Source organism: Protopterus annectens, chromosome 8.part1 (genome assembly GCF_019279795.1).
Source record: "Protopterus annectens isolate FY-2018-M chromosome 8.part1, PAN1.0, whole genome shotgun sequence".
In the NCBI taxonomy this organism is placed as follows: Eukaryota; Metazoa; Chordata; order Ceratodontiformes; family Protopteridae; genus Protopterus; species Protopterus annectens.
Window position 1 is genome coordinate 94897078 of NC_056742.1, and position 27912 is coordinate 94924989.

Here is a 27912-nt window from a genome sequence, read left to right on the forward strand (position 1 = left end):
CTTAACCCAGATTCTTTACCTCCAGCTCCAGTCAAGCCTGACAGGTATTACCGGGTTTCTGACTCACACCAATTCCTATACAAAAGCCATGCGGCTGACCCAGAAACTATATCACAGGGTCCCAAGAGAATTGAGGCCTCCACTGCTAAAAATCCATTACCTTCAGAGAGAGATTCCAGAGCTTTAGAGAGGTGGGGGAAAAAGGTTTACATCTTGGCCACCTTAACCATGCGGGCATTAAACTGTCAGTTCCATATGTTAAAGTACCAACAATTTCTGTTATCACAGTTGAGAAGCAAAATGTCACAACCTGAACAACCAGACTTGGAGTTGCAGGATTTGATGCATAGTGCAGAACAAGTGGGTAAACATACCCTGCAATGTGGTTTTGATGCTTTAGAGGCCTCATGTAGAGCTGCTGTTACAGGATCAGTCATACGTAGACATGCCTGGCTCAAAGAGCAAACCTTACCAGATCATGTCAAAGCTAAATTACTAGATGCCCCTCTGCAAAAAGATGTATTGTTTGGTGTTAAAGCTGAGGAGGTATTAAAGAAAATGGAGGAGAAGGCAAAATCAATGCAAACAGTAAAAGATTTCCTACAGGTACAACCTCCACGTTTCGGTAGAAATTGGCCTTCCAAAAATTGGTCCTTTCCAGCCACGGACAGACCCCAAAGAGGTAGATACAGGCGCCCGAGGGGCAGAGGGCAATCTCAAGGATCATTTAGAGGCAGACAATGGCAAGCACCCACACAAAGAGGTGGTGAGGATAGTTCACAGCCATTCAGAAAGCAGAACCAATGACTTTCCCCTTTGCATGCCAAGCAAGGCTCAAATGGCAGCACCTTTAGGTGGAAAACTGGCATTATTTTCGATAAATTGGCATATTGTCACAAAAGACAAATGGATCCTGGACATTATAGACAGAGGCTACAGATTTCACTTTCACACCCTTCCAAAAATGAGAGGCATGACAAACCTGCCACACAATCAAAGGGCAGAGGCACAGAAACAAATTTCAGATCTCATGGACATGAAAGCTACTCAAGAGGTACCTGTACAAGAACAGGGTCAAGGTTTTTATTCCAGACTATTCCTGGTACCAAGGAAGGGAAAAGATTGGAGACCTATTTTGGACCTATCCATCCTAAACACTTTTTTACCCGTGCCAAAATTCAAGATGCTCACATTACAGCAGCTTCTTCCCATGCTTTGCAAGGAGTCTTGGCTGGTAACATTGGACCTCAAGGAGGCATACCTGCATGTCCCAATCAGACAAGATTGCAGAAGATACCTCAGATTTCTTGCAGGTTCAACCCATTATCAATTCTCTGCATTGCCCTTTGGCTTATCTACTGCGCCCAGAGTGTTCATGAAATGCCTGGCATCAGTAATCGCCTACTGCAGACTTCAAGGGATACAAATATATCCATATCTGGACAACTGCCTGATCCAAGCAGACAGCAAGCACATACTTATGAAACATCTGGCGTTTGTAATAATGTTGTTGAATTCTCTGGGATACACAGTCAACAAAAAGAAATCAAGGCTAATACCCTCTCAAACAATAATTTTCCTGGGTGCCAGATTGGATACAAACACCCAGATGGCCTACCTCACGCCAGAGAAACAGGGGCATCTAACTCAATACTTCAGAAAACTGGCAGCTTTCACCAGGCTGACTGCAAGGAAAATCCTGCAGGTTCTGGGATTCATGGCATCTTGCATCCTACTAATCCCATGTGCAAAGCTGCATATGAGGAAACGTCAATGGTACCTAAAAAACCTATGGTCTCAACACAGCCACAGATTGGAAACAATAATACCACTAATTCCATGTCTTCAAAAGGAATTTCTGTGGTGGGCTCAAGCATGCCAAAGAAACACAGGTCTACCATTCTGCAAGCCTCAAGCAAATCAAATCATCACAACAGATGCCTCGGACTACGCCTGGGGGGGCGCACATGACAGATCGGTGCATTCAGGGCAAATGGTCCCAAAAAGAAAAGCACCTACACATCAATCAGAAGGAAATGCTAGCAGTAATAAATGCTATTATAGCTTTCAAAGACCTACTGCATCCAGGCCAGCTATTGATAAGGACGGACAACACCACAGTAATGTGGTACATAAACAAACAGGGAGGTACCCATTCATACCCCCTATGCAGGCAAGCCATGTCTCTTTGGAACATAGCTCTAGAATTACAAATTGAGCTTCAAGCACAGTACCTGCCAGGCAAGGAAAACACACTGGCAGACAACCTAAGCAGAAATATGACAAATCCACACAAATGGAAGTTGCATCTTCAAGTTTTCACAAAGATAACTCAAGCATGGGGAAGGCCAGATGTAGATCTCTTTGCCTCCCACAGAAATCACCAATTGGCAAAATTCTGCTCAAGGACCTTTCATCCACAGGCCTGGAAGTTGGACGCACTCTCCTTCAATTGGGCAACAATGACAGTTTATGCCTTTCCACCTCTCCCTCTGCTGCCCAAAGTTCTATTAAAAACCAGAGCAGACAGACCAAAGATGATTCTCATTGCTCCAGACTGGCCAAGACAACACTGGTACCCACTTCTGAAAAGCCTGACGCATTCCCCACCATGGATCCTGCCTCTAATGCCACTTCTACTGACTCAGCACAACTTCAAAACTCTACACAGTCAGCTGAAAACACTCAATCTAGCTGCATGGAAGATTCCTTAAATTCACAACAGGCCCTACTCTCCAAGGAGGTGCAGGATGTCATTTTGGAGGCCAGAAGACCTTCTACAAGAAAAGCCTACTCTGCAAAATGGAAACGGTTTTGTGCCTGGAATGAGAAAAAGGGTCAGAATCCTGGAATACTGAATTTACCCCAAATATTACAGTACCTAGCTGAGATGCTAAGCAATGGACTTTTATTCTCCTCCATCAAAATCCATGCCTCAGCCATTTCTGCAGAATACAACACTGATCCTCCTTTATTCTCTCACCCCCTCTTAAGACAGTTCCTCAGAGGGGCTAAGAATATAAAACCCCCAAGGAAACAACCAGTACCTGCTTGGGACCTCAATTTCATACTAGAAAAACTGACCTTGCCGCCTTTTGAGCCAGCTGCTTCAACAGAACTGCAATACTTGTCTTGGAAAACAGCCTTCCTCCTGGCAATCACTTCAGCTCGCAGGGTTTCGGAACTACAAGCCCTCATGGCTGTGCAGCCTTTCATCATTTTCCATCAGGACAGAGTTACCTTACGAACCAATCCGTCCTTTATGCCAAAGGTAGTATCCAGGGTAGCCTTGAATCAGGCTATCCACTTACCTACCTTCTACCCTAATCCTCAAAACAAAGGGGAAAGCCTACTACATTCCTTGGACATTCAGCTGCGTTATTATTTGGACAGAACAAAGCCTTTCAGAAAATCAGAGCAACTCTTTGTGTCCTATGCTGCAGGAGCTCAAGGGAAGCCTATTTCCAAACAGACAATCTCAAAGTGGATAGCCCACTGCATACGCTTTTGTTACTCTTTTCATGGTAAATCTGTACCTGCAGGCATCAGATCTCACTCCACAAGGGCCACAGCTACCTCTGCAGCTTTCCTCAGGGGGGTTCCTACCAAAGATATTTTGGAAGCAGCCACTTGGAGTTCCGTACATACCTTCTCCAAGCACTATCACCTACCATTATACTCCAAATCTAGAGCAGGCTTTGTCACTGCAGTCTTGCAGGGCATCCTGGCTCCTTCTAGTTCCACCTAGTGCCTACCACCCCTATTTTAGCTTTGGGATTCTACCCATCTGTTATGACTGCAGCTGTATGCACGATGAACATAGTACAGTTTTGTACCTACCATAAATGTAGATGTTTGAGTGCTAATACAGCTGCAGTCCAGGTTTCCCTCCCTCCTTCCCCTCTAGGGGTATTCTTTTATGGTGTATTTGCTTGCAACTACTGTTTTCTGATTATATTGCATGGCATTATTTCATAATTTTATGTATTGCCTTCCTTCTGGGGGCACCTGACATCTGGGGCAAGAAAAACTGAAGAAAATGGCGTTGGCTGGATCTTTTATACCCCTGTCACACTGACGTCAGGGAGGAAGCGATGACAACCGACGCAGGACCTAGACTTTGGAATTCGGCCGACTGAGGACTCGCCTGACGGCAGGAAAACACATCTGTTATGACTACAGCTGTATTAGCACTCGAACATCTACATATATGGTAGGTACAAAACTGTACTTTACCCTCCCACCAGCCCCGTTTTTCACTTACTATACCTCTACTTACTTTTACTATGCCTAAGCCTTTTTGGTGTATTTGCTTTTGTTATTGCACTGATCACCAACTCATCCTTATTTTCAATTAAAAATGCTTTTAAAGCTTCAAGTTTTATATCATGATGCTGTATCGGATTCCCACAGGCCAAGGAAGCACAGAAAGGAAAACTATTGCAACGCAGCAAGTAGTATGCCAGCATTTGACCTGGTAACTGTGTTTTCTTCTTCACTAGTTAAATCTTCTAAAGCTTCTAAATGCCTGAGAATTTTTTTCATGATACTTACAGCTTCTCCCCTTGCACTCCACTATGTTTCCATTACACACTTGAGGCTTTGACATGTGAGAAGTCAGAATATCCCAACAATGAGCTGAGGACAAAAAAAACATGAACAATTGCTCCAACGTTCCAAAAAAGGTGACAGAATTTGTAGCAACAGAAGCTGCAGGTAGACCAGCCAAATTTAGCACATGATTAGTACATGCAACAAACTCTGATTTTCTATTAACTTCTTTTATACATCTCTGAACACCAGTATTTTATCCAGCAAACATTGTCATAAGCTTGTCCTGTACAATTTTGGATATCAATTCTGTCATGTTCTAGTTTTTCCAAAATCATACTTGAAATATTCTTGTTTTTTTGACCTTTTGTTTCAATAAAATCAACAAATGATTCCGCTACCTTTATTTTGTCTCCATCAATCATAATGTAGCACAAAAATTGGCTTGTCTCATCCTTATGAGAAATGTCAGGAGTGCTGTTGAATATTATAGAATAGTACTTGACTTGCTTAACTTGTTTTATGATTTTGCTTCTTATTTTATTTTCCAAAATTTCTATAAATTTGTTTTGGATCGTAGGTGACATATAAGATTTAGCAAATGTATTTCCCAGCTTGATTCTGAGAATATGCTCTCAAAACACCGGGTCATATTTTGCCAGCAAATGTACTAATTATAAAAAATTTCCTCTATTTCCCGTCAATTCAGAATCAATGATAGTTTCTTCCTTAATTCCTTCTTGGTGACCCCATAACTCCAGATTCTGTTTCCCTAGGAATCTAATTATATCCAACAGTCTTGAAAGGGTTTGCCTCCACTTCTTCACTTCATTTTCAATAACTTCCTGATTTTTTTTTTTTTTTGTTATCAAAAGTTTCTCCACAATTAATCCTAATTTTCAACTCCTGTGTGAATTTCGGAACGTGGGCCAGACTGGATTCATATTCAAATATTTTAGGATTCAGTTTCCACCACAAATTGAATCCATCCACAGACTCAAAATCTAAATAACTTCTGTCTGAAAATAGTCTGCAGCAAAAACAGTAGAGCTTCCTTGGAAGGAAAGTAAATCAACCACAATCTCCATTTTTTGACCATTTGGTAGGGTTAAAAAAAACAGTTGCGTATAAGTTTTCTGTTTCGTCCTTTGATTGATAAACCTTGAAGAATCATTTCACTGAATTGAGAATCTAGGTGTTGAACCACAGGCGCATCTTGATGTACCAGTAAGATCTGTGTCTCATCATTTATTTTGCTTGGCCAAAGACCAACATCTTTTAATGGACAAATTTTTTGTTCGTCACACACTTCATCTCTTGAAGTCGATGAACTACTTGAAATTAAAAGTTGGTTTTAATTCAGAAACTGCTTCAGGTGCAACAGTAATAGTTTCTTCATGACTGAGGTATTTCAGTAGTGCACCTTCATTCTTTTTTTAATACTTTTTCCCTCGCCTTTCTCTTTTTTCTAAAAGCAGCACCCCAGTCTCTTTTCTTCCCTTCATACTGGGAATGGGATTAGATTAACACTTGAGGGAAAAAAATATTAATAGTACATAATACTAAATAGTAATGACGTCCATGAAGAATAACAGCAGGGAAGAATAAATGATCCTCACACAAAGAAAACTAAATTGTTAGTTTGTGGAGAAATAAATACACCATGTACAATCATGACAAACATGTTGCTCTCCATCTTCGCTTCTCTGAGGAAAGAGGCACTTGCACCATGTAGTACAATCTGCTGTCAGACCAACTTAAGAAGTATGTAAAATATTAATAGTAACAGTAAGGAAAAAGTACTAGCAGAATAGATCTTTTACATGCTTCATCATGTACCATACATATTTTCAGGAATGCAACAAGTCCAGATCTTTTAACAACTTAACACAATTATTTCACAATACAGTTAAATTTTTTTAGTGAAATAATAAAAAATGTTACATATATTGTACTAACTGCTGTTTAAATGGCTTTCATATGCTACATACTACCCAGTTAACGAAAACAGTATTAGAAACCCAAAACATTTGGAGACGTTAAAATAGGGACAACCCATACAGTATCAGTACTCGTCACTCATCAGACCCATCATATAGTACAATGCCCCATTTGGGGTGTACCTCACAAGACACTTCCAACAGCTGGAAAGACCACAAAAGCACCTCACCCAGGTTTACTGGCCTCAAACATATGTCCTATGCAGCCCGACTGAAAAAACTCCGGCTGTACTCAGTGGCATATCTCTTACTCAGAGGTGATCTCTGCCTGACTTATAAAGCCATATCCAACTCAGAATAGATGGACATGCTCCACCTAAAGAAATGCAAGTCACTGCGAGCCACATGCTCTAGTGACACCACAACAATAAGTAAGACATGCTGGAGGGATAGATTCCTGTCAGAGACTCCCCCATGCTTTGGAACCAAATTCCTAACTACATTAGGCAGAGCCCCTCACTAACACTCTTCAAGAGAAGCCTTGATGAGTGGATGGGTAACAGAAAATACACCCCTGGGATCACTTCATTGACTCTACTTGACAGAGGCTCAGTTAATTAATCAATGGGGCGGTGAAAGCCGACAATCAAGTTAGGCTTATAAATGCCCTTGGGCAGATAGCCTAGTTACCTACCTATGAACCTATCAGTATGCAAGGCATTCCAAGTTTCTGTACATAAATAAAAACAAGCTCTTTAAGGCATCACATGCCCATATCGATCCATTTTTCCCCAGTTGCTCTGGGATACCGCTGTCAACGGCTTACCTATTATTGCAGATAACAATCTGTTCAAAACTACAGAAAATCAATACAAGCTGTTTTAATAGTATCTGTAGCCAGATAACTACAAATGCTTTAATATACATACATGTACAATGAATGAAACAGAAACCTGTGCTGAGAGGGACATTCATAGGATCCTCTAAGCAAAGTACTGTCACTCTTGCATAAACCACACAGTCACAGCACTGTACTGTACAAATATTGCCACATAAGTACCATGGAATCTTTCCACCTGAAGCATAGCTCTCAACCAGTAAAAGAAGACACCTCAAAAGAATCAGGGAGTGGGACTAAACTAATCTAAAATAATCAGGGGCAGTCACACACTTAAAATGTTTGTAGTACTGTAACTTGAGACTTTGAATAGGAAAATGTGAATTCATTGTATAAGCTAAATTCACATGAAAACACCCAGAATACATAGTATATAAAGATATCTTAGATATGACACATTAACTTACACTAGATGAAGATATTGCTTATTAAAATAAATCACTTGACAAAGTAACTTTTTGTATATTCTCCTTTTTGCTATTTTCTCAAACTGTTCCACATCTACAAACTAAGGTGTGCGACTGGGCCCGCTCAAAAGCTTTGGCTTGACCATCAAAGGGCTGCCTGCTGGCTTGTTGCTGCTGTGTGCATGTGTCATGGTGTGCTGCACCCGTAGGCTTTCGTGTCACGAAAAAACTCAGCCAAACGGAAAGCCGCCATGGCAGCACCTGACTTTCACCTTTCCGCACCCAGCTCTGTCTCCAGAAAGTTCCAGAGAATCCAGACAAATAAACACCAACAGTTTGCAGCAATTTCAGGCCAAAAAAAGCCCCGCAATCTGCAACTGGGGCACCAACTTCTCATTTATTAAAAGGTACCACCCGGGGCAGACTGCCCCTCTCGCCACATACCCCCCCCCCCCAAGCTACACCACTGTGGTGGTATGTAAACACCTTTTTGTTTTGTTTTGTTTTAATTTTTATTGCAGTGAGTTTGCAATGTTAACAGTAATTGAATTTCTGTAAATAGTTTGTTTCTAGACAAGTAAATGACACTATTGGCTAGACAGTAGTAGTGACAACTGAAACTCTACCTCCCAACTGTAAAGATTTTTACAAAATGTCTAGATTTTTGTCTCATATTTTGGTCCATTTTTCATAAAATTGTGGGTTTCCAGCAAATTTTTGGTAAATCAGTGAAGATTAAGTCAGAAAATAATGACAGACATTTGAGTTTCAGACTTCATACCCTACAGAAAAGTTATGGTAATGCAAAACATGTTATTCTTTCTACTTTCTAAGTTTGTAAGAGCAGTATTTAAAAATTTTCCCTATTTTGGGGCCTTTGTCTCCCCCCCCCCTTTATTTATGGCTTTGTCCAGATTTCTTGTTCTAAGAGGTTGAGAGGTATGAATCTGGAACCATGGTCCCTGAGTTGGCTTTTCAATTCAGTCATTTTTAATCAATGATTATTCGTACATGTTGATGGTGACCAGTTTTGATCTTATAGGTATAACAGATCACCCAGTAGTTTAACGCAGAGGATCAAGTGTGTGTGTGTGTGTGTGTGTGTAAATTTTATATATATATATATATATATATATATATATATATGTACACACATACATACATAGAGAGAAAAAAATGGAGGCTGGCAAACAAATATTTCATCACTATTCTTGTATGCTTTGGTAGCGGCCTGTTCTGGTATTCTGAGAATTGGCTATGCTTTTGCTACCTTGGTTTTACTTTGGCTGGATCTTTGCTTATCTTATTTAATTTGTTATATGCAGTTTTAATCATTAGTTTTCTTTTTTCAGCTATGACAGATTGCATTATGTGAGACATGGCCTCCAAGGTTATGCTCTTCCTTTTATCCCCTTCATTACTGTCTTCTAATTTGGTTATCCCTTGCCCAAGCTTCCCTGTTTTCCTTTCTAACTTTGCCCCTGTATGTTTGCCTCTAGTTTTTGCTGTTTCGTTTACCACCTTTAAAATGATTTCTTAGCTTATTTAACTTTTTCCTCTGTCTATATTGCTTTTCTGCTCACATTTGTAAGCGTCTCTATCAGAATAACGAGCACTTAAAATAGCGAACGCTCTTCTGTCGAACTGTAAAATTTGAAACCCAAAAATGTTGAAATCACAGATCAGCAATTTTTCCCAGGGAAGAAATTTGTTGATCCCAAATTATATATATATATATATATATATATATATATATATATACATATATATATATATATATATATATATATATATACACACAAACAAAATAAAGTGGGGGCTGTGTCCCCCAAACACCCCCAACTTAAATAAACCAACTCCGAGATCACACCACATTGTAGAAATCAGCAAAGTCCAGAGAACAGCCCAGTGATTTTTTTTTCCCTGGGAAAAAAATCGCTGTTCTGTGACTTTGACATTCTCAGCTTTCGAACTTTACAGTTTGAGAGAAGAGCATTCGCTCGTCTAATAGGAACCCGTTTTCACTACTTACTGTTAGTCGTACACACTTCTGTAATTGCTTACTCAGTATTTAATTTGGTTTATTCTGTTCCGCTTTTATTTTATTTATTTATTTTTTATTTTCATAGACAGATTTGCTTTGCTTTGTTGTATAAAATTTTTGACTGGATATTGTTGCATTGTAAATGTTTGGCTGCGCATTTTGGTGTGATGTTTTGATTTTCAACTGTTTCCTTTGCAGTACAAGTATTCACCTTTAATATATTACTTGTCAGGTCTCACTTGAAACTGGAGTCGTGTGCAGTCATCTATCCCAGTTATCTAAGCATAAATAAATATGTAGTGGTAATGATGTCTCAATGCAGGTCCGTTTTACTTTCTGAAAGGATGTTTTGTTTTTTAGTGGAAGACAAGGTTGATTGAAAGTTTAAGATACGTGTCAGAAGTAAGTCAATGTGGCAGTAAGACACCAGAAACATAATCTGGGACTGCAAATGAAAAATGTAGGCGAGTAAATCAAGGGCTTAAAAACTGTCTCTAGGAGCTCTTCTTGGGAATGCACTGATTCCCACCTCATCCTGTCTGCATGCTGTTTAACTATTGACAGTTTCCCATGAGGTAGTTTTTAAATAGCATGTCTTTTTCTGGCAGTTTCAGTGTGTATCTGTATAGACAGTGTGATACTGGCCAGCAGAAGAGGGCCTTGGTGCTTAAGTTTCATCTTCCTCTCAGTCCATGGGCACACTGCAACAAGCCCTAACCAGCATGCCTTAGGGCATTATGTCTTCCCTTCCCTTAAGATATCCTTTCCCCCCCCTCTGTTCTACAGACACGAACAGCTATTTGAAGTGTTACATCTCCTCCCTTTCTGAAGTTGGAATAGTGCCTTCTGAGATATTTGTTTTTGCTTTTCCCCCATGCTGGTGTCACTTCATTTATAGTCAGTGTGATATGATTAATGGAAAATGAAGAGGAATGGAAAGAGGAAGGGACAAGATTAAACTACAGTTTGATTTCTGAAGGATACTAAAATGTACAGTGCAGGCCTGTACCTTTACTATTTTGTTTATGTCCTATTGGGGTAGTGAGTAGGAAGACGCTCTGAGATCCCCCTCCCTTGATCCGTAATCCTGTTCATGTGAGTAGTAGATTTCCACATCATCTTCCACACATGACTTTTTATTTACTTATCATAGGTTCATAGGTTCATAGGTTTATACTAGGCTATCTGCCCTAAGGCATTTATAAGCCTAGCCCAAATTTTTGTGGCTTACGCCACCCCTTATATGAAAAAATACTGTGCCCATTAGTTTGTTGTGCCTCTGTCCAGCAGTGACACAGAGATGATTCCCGGGGTAAACCTACGATCTCCCATCCACAGGTCTAGATTTCTCTTGAACAGAGTCAGCGAGGTGCTCTGCCTCACATGGACCGGGATTTTATTCCACAGCATAGGGAGTCTCTGAGTGATAAATCTATCCCTCCAGCACGTCCTATTTATATCCGTGCTAAGGTTTAAGTCGCTTGCTCTAGTGGTTTTGGTGGATTTGGATTTTTTGAGGTGGAGCATGTCCATTAATTCCGGGTTGGACATGGCCTTGTATGTCAGGCATATGTCACCTCTGAGCAGACAGTATGCGACTGAATAGAGCTGGAGTTTCTTCAATCTGGCAGCATATGACAGATTTTGGAGTCCCTTTATCCTTTTGGTGAGGAACTTTTGGGGTCTCTCCAATTGCTGCAGATGTCGGGTGAGATACATCCCGAATGGGGCATTGTACTCGATCATTGGTCTGATAAGTGAAGAGTACAGGGGAACAATACCTCACTAGATCTGGATGTGAATCCCTTCATGATCAGGTGGGCAATGTAGAAGGTCTTTCTAACCACTTTAGCAATGTGAGTGTCAAAAGAAAGGCCACTGTCAACCTGGGTCCCCAGGTCCCTGATAACCTGTTCTGTGCTTAGTGGATTGCCACCTATATGGTAGCTTGGGGTTACCTTGTTTTTCCCGAAGGGTATGACTATACATTTTTTGGCGTTTAACTTCAGGCCATGGCTCTGGCACCAGCAATCTGTTTCCGTGAGTCCCTTCTGAAGGATATCCGTGTCTGATGCACTTTCCACTATGGCGCCCAGTTTGCAGTCGTCTGCAAACTTTGTCAGCCAAAGTCCTCCTATGTTGGCCTGTACTTCTGAGAAGTAGATGCCAAACAATAGGGGGCCAAGGACCGAGCCCTGTGGGACACCACTTGTGACCGGCTTGGAGTCTGACACAGCCAGCAACTCTAACCCTGTGGGTTCTGTCCTTAAGCCAGTTTGCAACCCATCTTGTGACATATGGGTTTACATTTAAGCTGGTAATTCTTCTACAATACCCGAGTGGGGTATTGTGTCGAAAGCCTTTGCAAGGTCAAGGTAGGCTGTATGGACTGCCTTTTCCTCATCAATGGCCTTGGTGACTGTTTCGAAGAAGTCGACCAAGTTCAAAAGGCATGATCTTCCCTTGACAAAGCCAAACTGGGTCGGGTCCAATGTCTGCAAGTCCCCTATATCTTTGTTTATGAGCTCCATTATGATCCTCTCCATAGCTTTGCAGGCTAGACTTGTTAAGCTTATGGGGCGGTAATTACCAGGGTCCATAGAGGCGCCTTTGTGGAGTGGGACTACAGTTGCCGTCGCCACTCCTTGGGCACGTATCCTGTGGTAAGGCTGAGATTAAACAGCTGCCTTATGTGCGGGTTTAATTCCTCATTTAGCTCGTGTAGCACACAGCCGGGGACACCATCCGTCCCATTGATGCTGTGTTTTTAGCTTTAGAGAGTGCAGCTTTCACCTGCGCATTTGAGATGTCCGGGAGGCTACACTCGGCTGGGATAGTTATCTCTCCTTTAGGGGAGAGGGGTGAAGTTTGCACTGAACCTGTCTGCCAGTATGTTGGCAATGTCTGTGGGTTCAGTGATTTTTGTATCATTTTGGACTAATTCTGAGCATATCTGGGGTTTCCACCCAGGTTCCTAACATAGCTGAAAAAGGCCTTATGATTGTCCTTTGAATCCATGGCAATTTTTCTCTCAAAATTGGCCTTAGTTGATTTTATGAGTGCTCGTATTTTTTACTAATAATGATCAGGGGTGACGCCCCTTTATGGATTTTGTTCTATCATGTAATAGCTTTCTCCTCTTATTGTAAAGTTTGTTAATGGCTGGGGTCCACCAGACTGGACATTTGCCCTTTGTGGAAAGAGTCTTGGTTTTATTTGGGATTGCCTGATCCATGCAGTCCTGGAGGTGTTCATAGAAGGCATTTGTAAGGGCTTCCGCAGCTTGGGTTGTGGTTTCCACTGGCTCAGGGGCCTTGAAGGATACCACACCAGTCTTGAGTAGTGTGAAGTTTGCTTTAGAGAAGTTCTTCACTATGGTCTTTTGTTTGGGGTGGGGCGGATGTGGATTTCCAGTGAGATTAGTTTATGATCAGATCTCACCAATGAGGGATATACTTCCGTGTGGAGCATTTTGTCCCCATGTTTGTGACAATGAGATCTAGTATATTTTCTCCTCTCGTGGGAACAGTGACTAGCTGTTCCATGGCATTTGAATTTATGAACTCCAGGAACCGTTGGGCTAGAAAGTTAGGGCTTGAGTAATGTTCCCAGTCTATATTCGGGTAGTTGAAGTCACCCAATATGATGGTGTTTGGAGATACATTTATACCCTCCAGTGTCTTCAGGAAGGCTGTGTGGGGTTCCTGAGTTTGAGAGGGTGGCCTGTAGCATGCTACAATTTGTAGAGCAGTTTTGCCTATGGTTAGTTGCACCTGGATGGTTTCCGAGCTTAGGCGTTGCCACCAACCTGGAGGTGTGGGTATCCTTTCTGAATATGGATACACCCCCTCCTTTTGTGGTGTGGTCCGGGTTTTGGGGCCGGAACGCATGATATGAGGTAAAGCCTAATAGTGCCGGGTGCTCTCAGGAGCCTTGAACCAGGTTTCAGTTACAGCACAGACATCGATGTTCTCCATACTGAGAAGGGCCTCGAGTGCGTGCATTTTGAGATTTAGACTTCTGGCATTGAGCAGCATTACCCTCAGTTTCTTCCCATTTTTGTTTTCTAGGGTGGTAGGTTTAGAATTTGAGCCTTGCCTAAAAAGGCACTATGGGGTGGCAAGAGCCTTAGCCAATATCCGGAATCCCAGGGTGACAGGTGCAAGCCGTCCCTTATGAAGCAGCGTGGCTTGTCAAGCATGTCATCCCAGGCAGACAGACACTGGATCCCCTTTGAATGACACCAGACATTAAGCCAATTGTTAAAGCTGATCATCTTGTCTCTATATTGTGGCATCATTCTTGGTGAAGGAAGGATACTGCTCAGGGTTAGGGTCATACCTGCCTGGGCTACATAATCAGAGAGCTCCTCTATGTCTCTTTTCATGTAGTCCAGGGAGGTATCGTCTCAGGTCGCTCACACCAGCATGGACAATGACTGTGTCATATTTGTACTTGCCGTGGAGTGACCCGAAAGTGCTTGTGTTATGTGGCGGATTCTAGCGCCCGATAGGCAGCTTACTGTGACCCTCTCCTTGTTCAGCCTGGTGAGTGGGACGTCAGTGTGTCTGACTATGGAGTCACCTATGACAAGTATGTTTGGTGTTGTATTTGGCCTTAAGGGCTGTGACTGCTTTGCACACTGCTTTTGTGGTTTATGTGTTGCTTGTGGGGTGTCTTGAGGTAGCAGTTGTTTGGGTGTCTGCTTTGGAGGCCTCTGCTGTTTAGGTAAATTTTTACTCAGAGCCTCCGAGTATGTCTTTGTGTGTTTGTGTTCGATTCAGTGGAGTGGTAGCATTATGTGAGGCTGGTTTTGTGGTGTGTGTAGTTGCCTTCTCCTCCTGTCTGGTCTTGCCAGTCCTGAGTTGAGAGAGCTCAGCCTCCAGTTTGGCTAAATAGCTGCATCTCTCGCAAGTATTTGTGTTATGTGGGAGGAGGAGAGGGTTGTCTGTGTACATGAGGCAGTTATAACATTGCCTCAAGATTCCCAGATTCACCAGCTGGACCGGAGAGAAGATTGACAACTGACCTTTGGACATGCTAGAATAATATTGGGAATTCCTTAATTGAAAACAAGGGCCAGTGGGGAGTGAGGGTGTAGTGCTTTTAATTTTAGTGCTGACTTATATAATTGCTTTAGTGAGCAAGTGCCAGGTAACTTGAGTGCAATGTGTTACAAGTAACTAAATGCAAAACGACAAACAGTAACTTTCTTTCAAGTGAAACAAGGAAATAAGTACAGTAAGCAATGCAGATATCACTAGTGATCCACAGAAGCTGAGAAGTTGCGTATTAGGTGGAATTAGCTTCCAGGAAATAACAAGCAAACAAACAACAAGCATATAAACAAAGCTAGATTCAGCAGGCCTGGATCTAGTCTATGCTAGAGCAAACAAGGTGAACCAATTTCAGTAAGATACAGTTCAAATATTCAGGCACTATAAACCTTTAACCAGAAATTCCCAGCTCAGAAGGGCAGAGTCCAGCCTCTTCTCCCACAAGAGTGCAGGCCACGAACCTTCTTAATGTAAAATAACTGGCCTGAAGCCCAAGTGCCTAAACCAGAACTAATACACTTGGACACTGGGCTCTCAATCAGCAGTTCCCAACTTAGAAGGATGAAAGCTACCTGTCCTGCCACCACAGTGCTTGCCACAAACCTTCCTAATGTAAAACAACTGGTCTGAAGCCCAAGTGCTTAATCCAAAAGACTTGAATGATAGCTACACTTTAATCAAGTTACAACCAAGCAGTAATAAATACCATTGAATACTTTAGAGAATGTCTGGATTAGTGCTCAAGTTACATAAACAAAGCTAGATCCAGCAGGCCCGAATCCAGTCTATGCCACAGCAAACAAGGCGCACCAACTTCAGTAAGAAACAGTTCAGATATGCATGCACTATAAGCCTTTAACCAGAAATTCCCAGCTCAGAAGGGCAGAGTCCAGCCTCTCCTCCCACAAGAGTGCAGACCACGAACCCTCTTAATGTAAAATAACTGGCTTGAAAGCCCAAGTGCTTAAACCAGAATTAATACACTTTTAGAATAACAGACACTGAGCCCTCAATCAGCAGTTCTCAACCTAGAAGGATGTAAGCTACCTGTTCTGCCACAACAGTGCAGACCACAAACCCTCTCAGTGCAAAACAACTAACTGGTCCGAAGCCCAAGTGTTTAAACCAAAAGGCTTAGAATGAGTTACACCAAGCAGTAATAAATACAATTGAGTATTTTAAGATGATGCAAAAGTAAAAAGAAGTAGGTAAAAACACAAGTACAGTAAAAGCAGATGAAAAATTTTTTTTTTTTTTTTCCTGAACAAGTGCTGAGATCAAAGAAACAGATTTGAGTGCTGAAACTAGAAAACTGGCTAGTTATAAGGAAAAAAAAAACAAGCTAGAAGGCTTCCCTCAAACACAAAAGGGCTTGGGGGCTCAGAAGCCTACAGATAGTCTGTACCACTTAACAAGAAAGGCAGGAAATAAGCTTAATTTTTTTTTTCTATTTCCCAGATGCTCTCTTTGTACACAGTAGGAGTGCCTGAAATCAGAATATGATCTCACTGCACTCAGTTGAGTGAGCAAATGAGATGGGCCCAGAGGCAGGCTGAGGGGCGGGCAGTTTCAATGCCACTAAGATTAACACCAAAACTGAAGAGCAGAATAACTTCAGTTAAAAATTCCTTCAACACTCAAATTAAATACTGTATTTTTTTTTAAAAAAGAGCAGATAAAGGTACTTAAATTCTCTTATACGTCCAATTGAATATAACCAAGTTCTTAGCTGGCCAAGCTGAAGTTTTAAAGCAGGAATTATTTCACATGCACCAGTTTAAATATGCAAGGACAGGAAATCAAAGAATGTGGCTACCCCCACACCTGTAATTACTAGCAAATAACAAAATTCAGCCAACACTAGCTTCAATTCAAGTTACTGAAGAGCAGAATAACTTCAGTTAAAAATTCCTTCAACACACAAATTAAATACTGTATTTTTTTAAAAAAAAGAGCAGATAAAGGTACTTAAATTCTCTTATACGTCCAGTTGAATATAACCAAGTTCTTAGCTGGCCAAGTTGAAGTTTTAAAGCAGGAATTATTTCACATGCACCAGTTTAAATATGCAAGGACAGGAAATCAAAGAATGTGGCTACCCCCACACCTGTAATTACTAGCAAATAACAAAATTCAGCCAACACTAGCTTCAGTTCAAGTTACTGAAGAGCAGAATAACTTCAGTTAAAAATTCCTTCAACACTCAAATTAAATACTGTATTTTTTTTAAAAAGAGCAGATAAAGGTACTTAAATTCTCTTATACGTCCAGTTGAATATAACCAAGTTCTTAGCTGGCCAAGCTGAAGTTTTAAAGCAGGAATTATTTCACATGCACCAGTTTAAATATGCAAGGACAGGAAATCAAAGAATGTGGCTACCCCACACCTGTAATTACTAGCAAATAACAAAATTCAGCCAACACTAGCTTCAGTTCAAGTTACTGAAGAGCAGAATAACTTCAGTTAAAAATTCCTTCAACACTCAAATTAAATACTGTATTTTTTTTAAAAAAAAGAGCAGATAAAGGTACTTAAATTCTCTTATACGTCCAGTTGAATATAACCAAGTTCTTAGCTGGACAAGCTGAAGTTTTAAAGCAGGAATTATTTCACATGCACCAGTTTAAATATGCAAGGACAGGAAATCAAAGAATGTGGCTACCCCCACACCTGTAATTACTAGCAAATAACAAAATTCAGCCAACACTAGCTTCAGTTCAAGTTACTGAAGAGCAGAATAACTTCAGTTAAAAATTCCTTCAACACTCAAATTAAATACTGTATTTTTAAAAAAAAAGAGCAGATAAAGGTACTTAAATTCTCTTATACGTCCAGTTGAATATAACCAAGTTCTTAGCTGGCCAAGCTGAAGTTTTAAAGCCACTGGAGAATGTCACTTTCCTATACAATGAATGTGAGCATGTTCAGTACTAGCCTTACAACTGATGCTTCTTATAAATCTAAATTCCCCATCCAGTCACTCTTTATCACAAAGAAATCTTTCACTTCTGAACTCTGAGTACAACTCACAGCCACTTCCTTTCCTCATCTTAGCCTTAGTCGCTGTTTTGTGGCTCAGTATCCCCGCTTTTTATCAAGTTTTATCTACAATGTGACTTGCCATTTCAGTACAGGCAAAAAAGGTGTGATGTAAAACAGTCCTGTTCTTCCATGGATGAGGGTACAACAAGCTTTCTTGACCCTGTAGGGTTCATATGATGTGTGACTTTGACATCACCCCTTAGATAAGGATATTTAAATATGTAGCAAACTGTCTTGTATGGATATTGTCAGGGGGATGTTAAGTGCTAGGGATAGTCACGAGCTGTGAAATGTCAGTACAAAAAGAATGCCTGGGGCAGTTATTTAGAAGCCAGATATGGCTGCACATGTCTGCTCAGCACCAGAGGTGTTTCATGGCCAAAAACTTTGATAAAGAATGTCATACATACATACATACATACATTAAAAAGATACAAGTGGGCAGTACCTCTTGTAAATGACTGTATTGTTACAAACTGTAATAACACAGTATTCTATACAGCAGATAGTTTAGGGCCTTATGGTGGGGCATGCACTAAAACTTTAAAGAATGAGTTATTTTAAGAGCCTAAGTCATGGATATCATAAAAGTGATAAAAATTGGGCTGGCAGTTGTTAAGGTATGTTGCACCTTAGTAACTATAAAGAGTGGTGAGGCAGTGTTGCACTGAAGAACAATGTATCCTGTGACTTAAAATAGCCAAATCTAGGATTTCTAATTTTTCTTAGAGGCCTTCATTCTGCACATTGTGGCATGTTAAGTTGCCTCAGGGGCCACAAAATGCTGAATGCTGGATAGTCCCAAAAAGTATTGTATGGACAAGATGTACCTAGCACACATGCACATAATTAGAGAGAGATTTCTTAAGGAAGGTAGTCATTTTGTTTTTGTTTTCTCCATTATTTTAAAAGACACTGTGCAGTTACTGGATCTCGTAGATTGCTTGTTGCATTCTGCAGAAAGTGTGATGTGAATTGAATGCTTTAACTGCCATTCCACTTCTGTCATTATTTATGTACAATAGGGCCAACAGTATAGGATTTGAATTCCACCACTGATACCTGTTAATTTATCCAGAGCATTTGACTTTAAGGGTGCATTGTGATCCTGCCATTACCAAGGGAGCTTCACATTGTGCAGCTACATTTCAGAGTTATTACCATTATCTCTCCACATTTTCACCAACCTCAGACTGGGCCCAGTGCACTATTAACCAATATTAATTAAACCTTGGTCAGAATTATTTGGCATAAACACACTTGCCCTGTGTTTTCAAAATGGAGGGTAGATGATAACTTTCCAGCACCAGTATCCTCTGTCCTAAACGTTAGTGTGTCATGCTACCAGTTCGGAAATGTAACAAAGCTAGAGTAGACGTTGCTGTTTACCCCTAAAATAAGCCAACTTTGAAATATTCAGCTGTATCAGTTTTGGGTTCCATCCGCACTCATTTGCCTACTGTGTGACCTTGAGCAAGTCTCTTAACCAGACATTGCTCCAGGGTTGCCAGTGAAAAATGACTGTATGTCCATTGGGCCTACCTCGTTAACAAATGCATGATGATGTTATTGGATTTGAGCAGTCACACATTTTGGGGCAGACAGCACACAGGTGCAGGTATCAGTACAAACCCTTAAGATAATAAGTAAAATATTACCCATAAACACTTAGGCAAATGGCAAATAATCAAATTATTGACTTGAAAGAAATAAGTTAAGCATGTGCAGATAAGTACGGAAACATAATAGAACTTGCACAACAAAACTGAAAGTAAAGCATTCAAATGGACAGAAAAATGATCAGGAAAAAAATCCCTAACAGCTGATATAGAAACTTTCTACTTCTGGATGTGTGTTGTCATAACTTTCTGGCTTTCATTTTTCAGACATTACTTTTTTTGTTCTTACAGGCAGTTCAATACAACTTAAGTTTCATTTCCAGTGGTATCCTTCAGCAGGCAGAGCAGTAACTCCTGTAACTGACTGGATTGAATTAGCGCACAGTCTATTTCTCTCTCTCTCTATATATATATCTATATATATATATATCTATATATATATCTATATATATATATATATATATACATACATACATACACACACACGTCCTTAAACAAGGTTTCCTTTGGGTTTAATTTGAAATCTGGAACATACCTTCCTAATTCTGTAGTTACACACTTCTTTGGGGGGTTTAAAACAGGATTTCTGTAGCTTCGGTCTGAATTTTAGAAGATGCCTTTCTATTTCCACCGTTACATACTTTTGAAGTGGGAGGGAGAGTTCCAGCAAGATACTCTCCAAAAAAGTCATCATGTAACCAGTCAGAATCTTCAAGCATCAATCTTTGCAACTGGGCACACATTTGTGGGATGATTTTAATTTCATTGTTAAACATTGTACATTTTTGTTACATTAGCACATGCAGTATTCTCATTTTACTGAAAAAGCAAGTACAATACACATTATTTTATATTTCAGATTATTTATATGTCTTTTCATTTTGGTACTGTTGCAGTGTAACTGGTTTACTTTTCATAAAATAAGAATTTTCTCCACCTTATTCCAGTTCTCATTGCAGAAACTGTATTTAAAAAGCATGATAATTAATGTAAGGTGCAGTACAAAAGTAGAGATGCTTCTACTTTAGGGAGAAAGGAATGCAGTATAATTAGTTGTAAGACAAACAGCTGGAAATGCAGCAAATCAGTGACATTCGGTACAGGAAAATATTAAGTATGCTGTAATGTCCAGTAAGTAAGTGGGGAAAAGAAGAGACTAGAGGCAGGGTGGAAATACTGGGGAACAACAGGGCAGTATTATGGTAAGGTGTAAATAGGGAAGAAGACTTAAAAGAATTTAGTCAGGGAATGGAGGAGGAATGTAGTGCTGATAAAAAAAAAAAAAAAAAAAAAATAGGCTTACACACTTGAATGGAAACATTACTAAAACCTGAAAGTAGATGTATCCAGTCCAGTTTGTATACACTACTAGTTTTCACTTCTTTCATGGCTGTATTGTTTTTACTTTAGGTTGGAAGATCTTGGACTAGAACAATTCAGTGTGTCTGAGCTTTTCACCAGCATTCTGATTCCAGGTTTCTTCCTGTTAGCCTGTATTCTGCAGCTGCATTACTTTCACAGACGGTTTATGAAGATAACAGATTTGGAGGTGCAACAATTTAAAGATAGGCATCAGTCACGCAGGTGAGTACTTCTTTCTGTAATCATGCATTCTGTACTACAGGTATTATGTTTCAAAGTGCAACTTATTTTAGAGGACCTCGGTCTGACTGGCTTGCTGGGCTTTAACCCAGGGTGTTACATGTTACAACACTTTAATACCGAATGCTTTTCCCATTTTATCTTGTAATAAATATGGTCTGGAGCTTAGGCCTCAGATTACTTTGGTAAACAAAACTAAATAAGTTTTGTAATTATTCTCTGTAGACACCTGGTAGTTGCATGTAATTCTGTTTTCTTTTTCTTCTAATTTGATTGTGAAGGACAGATCTTCTTAATTGCACCTTTATTTTCCTTCTCTGGAAGTAAATGAGGAGGTGTTTTTGTGCATTTCTTTGGACAGTGGGGGACACCACAAAAACAAGACGTCCACTAACACCCCGTGGAAATAAAACAGTTGTATTATATGATATAAGAAAGTCTACCTTCAGCCCCATAGAAAGAAAAGAGTTGCATTACATGATTCGATTTAGTTGTTAAAGGTATTTGTAATGTTTACTAAATACATAGTGACAGCTAACGATTTGACTGCAGCTTCACTGGTGTGTTTTCCCTTCTGTGCTTTTTTTCCTCCATATTCAGTACTCCTCAGCCCACCTCCATAGATCTTGAGCTTATTCATTCTCCCATTATACTGGCCTCCCATAGACAACGGGTGGAGGTGAGAAGCCAACAAAAGGGGGCCATCATACAGACAGTTGTGGAAGTGTGCTTGTTCCCTTGCTTAGAACTGTCCTTCTGTCAGTTCAAAGGGAGCCATCATTCCAATGGGCTGAAAGTTTGGCTTCATCCCTTCCACTGGGGCTGCTAACATTTAATGTTAGATCCCAATTTGTTGCCCACGTCAAAGGACTCCTCTGTGTGACCCTTGATGTAGTGCACATAGGAATTTTTTATTAATCTCTTATTCTTCCTTCGTGGTAGCTTTACTTCCAAGTAATCCTATGGTGATGGCTGATGGCTATTGCACACTTCATGTGTAAACCAAAATATGGCTACTATGAAGCAGATAGCTTTGTGGATGTAGAATTCTTAGTACTTCCTGTTACTTGCATACCTGCTTCCATTAGATTCTAGACATGCAGTGGGGCAGGCTACTTTCCCACCTCCCAGAATGAAGCTGGAATTAAGCAATCACTTCTACCCTCACCAGCTGGCTCAGGTGATTCACAGGCAGTCAGGGTTTTAGCCCCATGTGCTTTGAAGCTATTCCACAACATAGCTTGCTAGAAATATAGCCTTCAGTACGTAGTGCAGCAATACTCTGAAATAAAAATTAAGACATGACTTGTTAAGTAACAAATCATAAAATGTAATTTCATTATAAAAAAGCTGCTAAAAGAAAAGATGACTGTGACACCTCTGTCTTTTTTTGTCTCCTTATTAACCAGTAAATGGGCTAATCAAAGTGTGGCCTTTTCAAATGCAACCCAGGCTCATAGGTAACAAAATAAGGATGTATATAAAAAGAATAAGAGAAGAAAGGACAAGCAAAATATCATACAAGAGATAAAGTGAATAAACATAGTGAAGAAAATAAAAATGTGAGTGTAGGATCTTACAAGCCTCTACCTAAATCCTCAGCAAAGGTGGACATGACAGCAGCATAATGCATTTTGATGTGGGACACTACATTTTTTTCACCTGCAATTCAGCTGGCAGTGTTTCAAGTAAGAACCCTGTCAGTTGTTGGGCTAACCCCCCCCCCCCCAAACATTGTGACTGGAACTGTATGTGCTACATTTTTTGAAATGACAATGTGCCAATCAGTCAAAATCCTCGAAGAGTATCCATAGGATTAGAAGGAACTGTTCAATAATGTAGCCTTTTCCATTTTGCATAGGACATTGATAAGTAACAGTTTCCTTATGCAAAATATATTTTATTCAATTTCACATGAGGTCTACCTGTGCATTTCTCACTTAATCCATTATCTTACTTAGTTATCCTGTGGTGTACTCTTATTCCTTACTTTTGTGGATTGCAAGCATCAAGTGCCTTTGTTGTGTGCTGATCTAAACTTTTCTGAGAGTGTCCCTTTCAGATTGTTTACATGTAGCCAGTGCTGTCTCCTGCTGAGTCTTATGTCTCATAATAGAAATGTTTCCCAGTAAGATGCAGCATGAAAAATGAAAAGTTGTACTTTTTAAACAGTTCTGTTAGTTGAACTAGCGGAATCACATTTTATAACCTTTAAAGACACAATTGGTAATTTGCCGTAATATTCAAAAGATTTTGTCAGATTGATAAAACTTGTGCAGCCTGAAAAAATGGTTACTAGTAGTGTATAGCAGTTTACAAAGGGCTGGTATACATGTTACCGAGACTGTCTTGAGATGATAAATAGTAAGTGGAGCAGGTTTGCATGCAGACACAATTTAGTGTTGGCTTGTAAGCTGTATCATTTGCATACATTTGAAAGTAAAATTAATTTTACTCCTCATTTTTTAATTGGATAAGTATGCAGGACACAAGTGTTTTTCGAAGGCAGCTTGAAAGATTACAAAAAGAAATCCAGCAATAACTTTACATAGAGTACAACAATGTTCTAGTATTAATATAAGTACAATTAAGGAAGAAGAGAAGATTGCATTCAGTTGTCAAGGAATTATATGGTCTCAAGAAAAAAACAGCAAACATATGAAAGAGATGTGAAAAAAGGGATAAGAATAATACTGTACTTTGGATTTCCAAGATGGCTGCATGTTGAATAACAGCTTAATTTCAGCCCTCCCAGTGTGAAAACAGAAACTCAGAAGAGAGCCAGTAAACCCATATTTTGCTAAATTTCAGTAACTAGCTAGTATGTACACTGTCTAGATGCCAGCAAAAAAGAAATTCAGAGAACCTGAAAGAAAATCAGTCGCAAAAGATAAGGAAGAAAACCCTGACTGGGAAGAATTATGCAGCTGTTCAGCAAACATCAGTGTAAGTTCTGGATGCAAGACATGACTTCCATTAACCTAGAGGAAGAAAATAAGTCAAATGTACTCAAGAGTTGATTAAAATAAACAAAACACTGAAGGAGTATATCAGCTCAAATAACAGAAGGCTGGAAAAATGGAGAAAGCTTTAAAAAAGATATTCAGATGAGGTGATAAAAATCAGAGGTCAAAGTAAAGAAAAGTTTGGATGAATGTGAGACTGCTCAAGCAGAGGTGTTTCAAAAAATAATAGAATTAGAGGACAGAGCAGGTAGGGAAAACCTGAGATTTTCTGCTGTAGCAGAGAAGCTGGAAGGAACAGACTGTATTAATTTTATGAAAGCACAAATAAGCAACTAGACTGGTATTCCACAGGAGTTGTTAGTTGAAATGACACATTGTGTGTATGCTCCAAACCTGACCATGAAAAGGCAACCTAGACTTTTAACAGTCTTTTATAAGTACAGATGCAATCCTACCACAGAATGAATTGATATTGACAAAACTGTAGCAAAAAGACAAAGTACTAAAAGTGGGAGACAGTATTGTGTGTGTGTGTCTAAGTGATATTCAGTGTACACCAGGCAGAAGAGGAGTAAATTTATTCCACTAATCAGGGAATGTTGCAAAGCAGACACAAGATTCAAGCTGGTGTACCCAGCTATTTGTCAGAACGTTCTTTCCTGAATGAACAAAATCATTCTTTGATGCAGAGCGTGCTAAGGAGGAAATAAAAATTTGTCCAACAAAAAGTGAGTTATGAAACAGAAGGAGATTCTGCTTCTTGTTCTTCTGACAATAATGGTCATAGAGACAGTGTCAATGAAACCTTTTCCAGCTTCAATGGAAAATGTTTGAGAGACAGAAAAAGCAAAAGAGTACCTAAAGAAAACTGTATCCCCTCGAGCCACATCCTCTAGTGATCTAAACCTCATCCCAACAATAAATAGAACGTGCTGGAGGGATAGATTCCTGTCCCAGAGACTTCCCATGCTTTGGAACAAGATTCCAATCTACATTAGGCAGAGCTCCTCGCTAACACTCTTCAAGAGAAACCTTGATGAGTGGATGGGTAACAGAAAGTTTACCCCGGGATCACTTCAGTGGCTCTGCTGGACAGAGACACTGGGAACTAATCTAAGAGGGTGGCGAAAGCCAACACATTCTGGCTAGGCTTATAAATGCCTTTGGGCAGATAGCCTAGTATCTACCTATGAACCTATAAGAGTTGATTAGAAGAACCAGGAGTACATCATAAATTAAGCAGAGACTGGATTGCGGAGATGGAGATCAACAGAAATAAAACTAGCAACTCGGGAAATTGACAAAAAATGTGGATTTACAAAGCATTCATTATCCTTGTGAAACAAGACAGAACAAGAAAACCTGGAAATGTTGGAATTTTTTTGAATTTTTTTAAACTTGTAGGGGACTCTAAAGTGTGTTCCCTACTTCATCCCATTAATGTTTGAAAGAACATTTGGAGGAGGAGGAAGGAAAGAGTTAACTGTAAGTAAAACAAAATATTGTTCTTAATAGTGTTTTTAGAATGCATGATGTAATTTGCATGCTATAAAGTAAAGTTTTCTCAGTTATTTTCAAGTGTAATGGGAATACTAAAGTAAACAGGTACCCCTGTTATTTATTTATTTATTTATTTATTTATATTTGTTGACCGGGAGTGTCCGACTGGACGTAGGTCCATTTTCAGTGGAGGCCCGGGGAGAAAAGCTCCACAGTTAAAATAAACAGACAGTAGTTACATTGGATTATATAGCTATTAACAATTTACATAACAATTGCAACATATTTACAGATGAAGAACATAGTACATCAGTAGACAAACTAGATTCTTTATCTGTGAAGTACATAACATACATTAACAAATGTTACAATAAGAAGTTCCTGCTGTATAATAAGTACTAGGATTATGAGCATCTCATCTTGCTATAATCAAGGTAGTTAGTGGGGTGGAAAGAGGTAGTGGTTAGATGGGGTGGGTGATATTAGAGTGGGAGTTGCAAGGGCATAGCCAGCTTGTTTTTAGGTTTATTATTTATTATTAGTTTATTTTCCTTATTTCTTTCTTTCATTTTAGTTTAACAAATGTAGCCACTGCAGTGTAAAAAAAATAAAATAAGAAATGTCTGGTCAAAAGAGCAGGATACAAGAAAATTGATGGGTTTTTTTTCACTCTTGTATAGGGGAATGACTGGATTAAGGCCCTTTGCTTGATCTAGTAACACATTTTAAGAGAAAGCAAATAAAAAATGAACATTGTCTTGCAAATAAATGAGTGCTTATAGAAGCAACTCTTTATCTGGTTCTCATGTCTCTGTGAATACAATCTGATAAAAATCTTAAAAGCAGTATACTTATTTATTTCAGTGGCTAGAAGATAATATTTTCTGAACGCAATCTGGGAGAGAAATAAAGATAAGACAAAACCAAATAGCACTTAGTAGAAACATAGGCTGTACGCTGCATCTTAGCAGGGATAACCCAATTCCATGAGTTTGGCTGTAAGTCTGGTTCAGTTGCTCCTATTAGGAGGATAAAACATCAGTATTTTAAGATGTGCATAGTTTTGTATGTTAGTATTAATTTAGTAAGTTTAAGGAGTGCATTGAGGGTGTTTTTTTAGGGCTTTCAGTAAAACAAAAAGTTGTGTTATATGTGACACAGGCTCAAATGGATATAAGAAGAAGCAATTGTATAAAAGATCAACCTGCTAAATATTAGTGTATGCATGTAACCCAAAAGCTGGAACTAGACAGTTTAAAAAGCTGTTACACCTAAAATGTGGGAATAATAACTTTTTAACTTAGTGATGAATGGCCTCACAGATGTATACAAAAAAGAAAGCGTGGTGAACTGTATTAAAAATGTAGAGTGCAAATAGCTATGCTACAGGAGACACATTTAGAAAGAACTGAACATTTAAATTTGATAAAGAAAGGTTTTCAGGACAGTTATTCATACCTGAGACAAAGGAAAAGAGGAATACTTATATTAATTGCAAATGGAGCCTCAATACTGATAGAAGAGGTAAAAAAAAGATAATGGCAGATTTGTAGTACTAAGGGGCTATTGACAAGGGGGAGGAGGATTGCACTGGCATGTATTTATATTCCACCTAAAAGTGCTGTAATGAAGCTTAAGAAAATTCTGGGAGAAATAATCAGCTGTCAGCAGGGAGGATTGCTTATAGATGTGGACTGGAATTTGATTTGCAGCAGTGAAGATGTGCCTGGGGGTCCCAGAAGGGAAAATGTAACAAAGGTGTTTATATGTTTGAAGAAATTTATGAAAATATTTGGCACTGAAGATGTGAATTCAGTAGTAGGAGTTCGAAGTGAATTTGCATATTATTCAAAACTGGTCTAGACTAGACAGAACATATATTTCACAGGAACATGTGCATTTAATTTAAAGTTTTGATACACATCCAGTGACCATTTCAGATCATGTGGCAGTAATAACTAAAGTAAAAATGCAGGGTAATGAAATAAAAATGAGACACTGACGCTTTCCCACCTATCTGTTAAAAAGAGAGGAATTTAATTTATGGGTAGTGGAAATTATTCAGAAGTAATAAGAGAAGATAGAAATTTCTTCTGAAAATATAGCTAGGGAATGGGATAAAATTAAAGTGGAGTTTAAAAATAGGGTGGAAATGTAAGAAAGAGAGATATGGTTAAAAAGCAACAAGAATTATTTACAGGGACTGACAAAGGTTAAATTGTTGCAGAATAGGGTTAATCTCAGAGAACAATAAGAGGCGCTATTACTGAATACTAAATGGAAAA

The 27912-nt window shown here is 39.5% G+C and overlaps 1 protein-coding gene across 1 annotated transcript in view; it reads left to right on the top strand.

Annotated features, from left to right (window-relative positions):
• Positions 1-27912, top strand: part of PIEZO1 (piezo type mechanosensitive ion channel component 1) — a 3550337-nt gene that overhangs the window by 2092658 nt on the left and 1429767 nt on the right. Inside the window, exons 13-14 of the mRNA XM_044081575.1 lie at positions 19851-19906; positions 20970-21143. Of these exons, the coding sequence (XP_043937510.1) occupies positions 19851-19906; positions 20970-21143 (230 nt within the window). The remainder of the gene's footprint in view (positions 1-19850; positions 19907-20969; positions 21144-27912) is intronic.